Source organism: Mastomys coucha, chromosome X (assembly GCF_008632895.1).
Source record: "Mastomys coucha isolate ucsf_1 chromosome X, UCSF_Mcou_1, whole genome shotgun sequence".
NCBI classification, from domain to species: Eukaryota; Metazoa; Chordata; class Mammalia; order Rodentia; family Muridae; genus Mastomys; species Mastomys coucha.
In genome coordinates this window covers 3,750,458-3,756,231 of record NC_045030.1, presented here as the reverse complement: position 1 = coordinate 3,756,231, position 5,774 = coordinate 3,750,458, and the positions used below count along the sequence as shown (strand labels likewise).

Below are 5,774 nucleotides of genomic sequence, written 5' to 3'. Positions count from 1 at the left end.
AGCGCACAGATAAAGAAGTAACAAAGAAGAGACGGGTGTAGAGTGGTGCTGCAGGCGTCAAGGAGTCCGGGCAAGTAGGACCCCGAGGGTGCGGGCCGCGGGCGAGCGCCCTCCGGCGGCCGGGGCTGAGTCTTACCTCCTGGGCGAGCTTCTGCTTGAGCACGAGAGCAGCGCACAGGTAGCCGGCGCGGCCCACGAACAGCTCGTCCGAGCCGCAGTCCAGGAAGGAGACCGGAGCGCAGACGGCGCACAGAGCCCGGAACTTGCTGAGGGGCTGCACGTAGTCGGGGCGGCCCAGGGCGTGGTAGACCAGCGTGGCCACCGCGTACACGCCCGCGCCCCCCAGCAGAAAGGCGGCGCGGGTGTCCGCGTCCGTCTCGCCCCACTCCTCGGCTCGGGAGCACGCGTCGATGAGGCGCTTGGCGAAGCGCAGGTAGCGCTCCCGGGCGGCGGCGAAAAGCGGGCTCTGCGAGACGTGGTAGAGCATGTAGGCCACCCCGGCCACGCCGCTGTACAGACCCCCCTGGCAGCTGCTGCCCGCAGCCGTCGCTCCCCGAGCTTCAGCGCCTCCCCCCAGCGGGGGCAGCTCCTGAAGGATGCGTTCGATGGTGGAGGTGACCAAGGGCGCCACTGCCTCCTCGCACTGGCCCGCCAGCAGGCTGCCCTGGTAGTCATCGAAGCGGTTGGCGAAGCAGCGCTTGGTGTCCATGCTGTCGCCCGCGGGACCCCGAATGTCGAGCTGGGGACCTTTGGAGGGCGCGCCCTGGAGCCCAGAGCAGCACCTTCTGCTCTAAGAGGCGCGCTCGCTCAGATGTCTGTGGATGAGGTGGCGGTGGATGAAGCGAGGAGGGTGAGACGGGAGGTGACAAGACGAGGCAGGCGCAAGGAGGGATCACGGAGCCAGTGGCCAAGTGGGGCAATGAGCTGCCGCGAGGCTCCGGGGTGGCCCGAGGCAGCGCTGGGAAAGCGTGTCGCACGTTCCCCTCCCAGAGGCCGCGCCCTCGCCAAACCGCCCCCCTCCAGCGCCGCCGCAGCTCTGTGGCTCTCCGAGGGGCCGAGGTGATCTCTTCAGGCAGGACCCACGCGGGGCCCGCGCCACTCCTCCCGCTCCGCCCTCGGCTCCTCCCCTCCCTGCAGAAGGCCTGGGACGTGCAGGGCACGGATTGGGAATGCTGAGGCTGGCCGTTATCACACCTGGCAGCAGAGGTGATGACTTTCCGTCCCCAGAGTCCTCAGAGTCTTTGCCTCAGTTCGATGCCAGCAGCACCTGGGAGCGGGATTGAAAGAAAAAAAAAAGAAAAAAGAAAAAAGCCCAGCGAAGCACCGCGTGTTTCGTCTCAGACTTAGCTGAATAAAAAGTCAAGAGTAGATACCAAGAGCTCTAGGTTATAAGCATCCTCAGTTAAGTTTGTGACGTCTCTGAACTAGACTAAAGTCCCAGAGAATTGACAACTGAGCATCATCTTTCAAGCTTGGGCACAGTGGTGTTTTCATTCAAACTGTCTCAGTACCAAGAGCAGCAGCACTATGTGAGGGGGTGTGTGTAGCATGTTTCATGTTTTTAAAGGAAGACTGAGAAGTCCCTGGTGTTTGTCTCCTACTCTGTTATTGTGCTTGGTGTGCACAAGAATTAAAAACCCAAAGAAGCACCCTAACCCTGCTCTCTTCTTTCCCTGATCCCTCATGGAGTTAGAGACCAATAAACATCTTTGGATCATGAGCTAGTTAATACACAGATAAGGCTTAGGGAAGAATTTAACCCATCCTTTGACCAGTCCCATGTCCTTAGTTTACTGTTCACTGGCTTGCTGGGTCCCTCCTGTTTATCCTTCACAGGGACTTTTCCCAGTCTGCTCTCCTGTGGCTTTGAAACTTAATAATAGAATAACTACACATGTTTCTAGACTGGCTTTTGAGAATGCTGGACACACATATAGTATACTTATCTATAGGTAGGCAAATACTCATACACACAAAATAAAATTTAAAAGTCTTTTAAGAAAAACAAAACAAAAGGATGACCTCTCAAGCCTAGAAATAATTTAGACAAGGCTTTGCATCTTGAATCCATGGGGTGCAAAATTTGGGAAAGGAAAAATACTAGGCAGCAAGAAGACTATACCTTTTTGAGGATCTCAGCCAGTGAGGAACTCAGGGGACAGGGAAAAGTTAGTAGTAATAGAAAAACCAACATTTTACACCAAATGTGTGCACCAGCCATTTTTGCCTGACTTTGCAAGGTTATAAAATAAAATACTTCATTTTTGCTGAGTCTCCAGTATGCGTATTATAAAGTAAGGATCATTGTTTCTTACAATTTGGGGGGCACTCAGGGGGATTCAGTATTTGGACCTGGGTCTCTGGAGAGTGGGAGACATATCCTGCCCTACCTTTGTGTGTCCTGCTTTGCCAGACCTTGATCTTCTTCCAACAGTTTAGATAAGACCAGAGGTGCTAAATAATGGTTTAGGTGACAGAGCATGTGTATTCTCCTGGTTCTAGCTAAAACAGAGAGTAGGCATAACCCCATAGTTGGCAAAAAAAAAAAAAAGAGCCATTTCATTTTCTTCCATTTCCATCCCTAATTCTATCAAGGGTTCCTGGTGAGACCCAATTTATAACTACAAGAACCCTTGACTCCCCTTCTTCTCTTCAAAGGTGTTGAGTGCCCTCCTCTATTGTAGCTAGAACAACAGTAATAAAGGTCTTCTGCTATCTAAAACTGCAATTACAGGATTAACGTAAGAATTTCTGGCTCTTTATGTAATTTCTTTTCTGCTTGCCTTTTCCCTTTTACAAGGAGTTTCTCAATTCTCAAGGTCATTGATACTCGATAGGCTCTTGCAAGAAAGTAAACTTTCTCTAAGTCTCAGGCTGCATTAAACCAAAATAGGGAAAATATAAAAATTAAAGTTAAAAGATAATTTGCCTGAGACTTGAGACTCACAACATGACAAATGATTCTTCCTCCTCCTCCTCCTCTTCTCCCCCCTTTGCCTCTTGCTCCTTCTGGAAATAGTGTCTGGTTTTGTAGCCCTAGGTGTCCTGGAAGTTACTAGATAGACCAGCCTGGCCTCTGCCTTCATAGTTCTGGGATTAAAGATATGTGCCACCACTCTGGCAAGAGGCTTATTTTTAAGAGTATTAATTAAGAGTATAGAGTATTAATTTTTTTACAATGTGCCATTTATGTAATTTAGATTCAATTCTTGTTTAAGAAATGAAACAGTATAAGAGAGAAACAAATTTATTTTTAGTGATACAAATATGAGGTTACATTTTTTTTTTTTTGGTAAAACGGTTAAAGAGAAAAGAGGATATTCTACATGTATGCATTTTGTATTATCAAATATTATTTGTTCTAGGACTGAAAAATAATAGATGAGTACAAAAACTAAGAAAGCTTAAAGCCTAGATGGGAACAGATTCAGAGACCCACAGCCAGATCCATGCAAAGAGAGTCTACATTAGAGATCTCCACTAAATCCCTCCCCTTAGAGCTCAGGGAATCCTAAGAGGAGGCAGATCCTAAGAGTGTCAGAGCCAACAGGGGTGGAGGATACTAAGAGAACAAGAATTTCTAAATCAACTGAGGAAGGTGCCTATATGCTCACAGAGACTGAAACAGCAAACATGGGGCCTCCATGGGTCTGTAAAAGGTCCTTCGCAATTATATTATAGCATTTATATGCTATATACGCTACTAGCTTAGGATTTTTATGGGAAGCCTGACTGTTAGAACAAGTGGGTCTCTGAGTCTTTTGCTTGCTTCTTGGGACTCTTCTCCTGTTGGGCTCCTATGTCCAACTTCAATATGATAGTTTTTGTTTCATCTTATTATATTTTATTTTGTCATATATCCCTTAGAATTATGTTCTTTTCTAGGGAGGTGAGGTCAGGAGGAACTGGGGGAAGTACAGGGAAGGGAAACTATAGTCAGGATATATTGTATGAGAAAAGAATTTCTTTTCCAATAGCTGGAAACAGTCAGAGAGATCCCTGCTCCAATTGCTAGGGGACCCACATGAAGACCAAGCTGCACGTCTGCTACAAACGTGTGGGGTTCCTAGGTCTAGCCCCTGTATGCTCTTTGGGGGATGGTTCAGTCTCTGTGAGCCCCCATGGGCCCAGGTTAGTTGACTCTGTAGGTCTTCTTATTCCTAGGTCCAGCCCCTGTATGCTCTTTGGGGGATGGTTCAGTCTCTGTGAGCCCCCATGGGCCCAAGTTAGTTGACTCTGTAGGTCTTCTTGTGATGTCCTTAACCCTGCAGGCTTGTTCAATTCTTACCCCCACTCTTCCACAAGACTCCCCGAGCTCCACCTGATATTTGGCTGTGAGTCTCTGCATCTGCTTCCCTCTGCTGCTGGATGAAGCCTCTCAGGAGAGAGTTATGCTAGGTTCCTGTCTAGGATATCATTAATAGTGTCCGGGGTGGCTCTTTCACATGAGATGGGTCTCAAATTGGGGCAGTCATTGCTTGGCTGACCCTTCAGTCTCCGCTCCATCTTTATCCCTGAACATTTTATAGTCAAGATAAATTTTGGGTTGAAGGTTTTGTGGGTGGATTGATGCCCCCCCTCTGTCTCTGGAGGTCCTGCCTGGCTACAGGAGGTGGCCAATTCAGACTCTCTATCTCCCTATGGTAGGAATCTCAGCTAGGTTCACCCCCATAAACTCACTGTATCTATCCTGCTAGTCTCAGAGACACCCCCACAGATTTCCATTCTCACTGCCAGCCATCTCCTACCCCCTTCCCATGTCTGATCACCACACCTGTTCCCCTCCTCATCCCCTCTCCAACCCAGTTCCTTCTCTCCATCCGCCTCCAATGACTATTAGCTTCCCTTTTGAGTGAGATTTGTGCATCCTCCCTTGGACCTCCTTATTACCCAGTTTCTTGGGGTCTGTGGATTGTAGGGTGGTTACCCTGCACTTTATGGCTAATGTCCACTCATAAGTGAGTGCATATAATACGTTTCTTTCTGGTTTACCTCACTCAGGATGATATTCTCAAGTTCCATCCATTTATGCAAACATACCACATTTTCTCTATCCGTTCTTCAGTTGAAAGACATCTAGGTTGTTTCCAGGTTCTGACTATTAAAAATAAAACTGCTATGAATACAGTTGAGCAAGTACCACTGTGGTACAGTGAGGCATCTTTGGATGTATGCTCAGGAGTGATAGAGCTGGTCTTGAAGTAGAACTATTCCCACTTTTCTGAGAAACCACCAAATTGATTTCCAAAGTGGTTGTACAAGATCCCTTTTCCCCCAACCTGGATTCCCTGCTTGTGCCTCAGAGGGAGAGGAGATGCCTAGTCCTGCTGGGACTAGATGTTCCAGAGTAGGGTCATACCCAAGCAGGGCTCCCTTTCTCTGAGAAGGGAAGGAGCAATTTGGGAATGGGTTTGCAATGGTGGGCCTAGGAAGATAGGAGAGATGAGTCTGTGATTGGGATGTAAAGTGAATAAATTATTGGAGAAAAAAATCTATTTTCTATAAAAAGAAAACCAAGTTGCAGAAATCTTGAATGACTTTATAGAAGATGATACTTAAGAGTGATAGATCTTTTCCCAATCTGTTGGTTGCTGTTTTGTCCTATTAACAGTATCCTTTGCTTTGCAATTTATGAGGTCTCATTTATTGATTCTTGATCTTAGAGCATAAGTCACTGGTGTTCTGTTCAGGAATTTCCCCCTGTGTCTATTTGCTCGAGGCTCTTCCCCACTTTCTTTTCTATTAGTTTGAGTGTATCTGGTTTTATGTGGAGG

At 47.7% G+C, this 5,774-nt stretch overlaps 1 protein-coding gene across 1 annotated transcript in view; it reads right to left on the bottom strand.

The window, feature by feature from the left end:
• Lancl3 (LanC like 3) overlaps positions 1 to 1,211 on the bottom strand; it is a 109,771-nt gene extending 108,560 nt beyond the window's left edge. Inside the window, exon 1 of the mRNA XM_031339739.1 lies at positions 137 to 1,211. Within this exon, the coding sequence (XP_031195599.1) occupies positions 137 to 709 (573 nt within the window). The 5' untranslated portion in view covers positions 710 to 1,211. The remainder of the gene's footprint in view (positions 1 to 136) is intronic.
• Between the last annotated feature and the right edge of the window lie 4,563 nt (positions 1,212 to 5,774).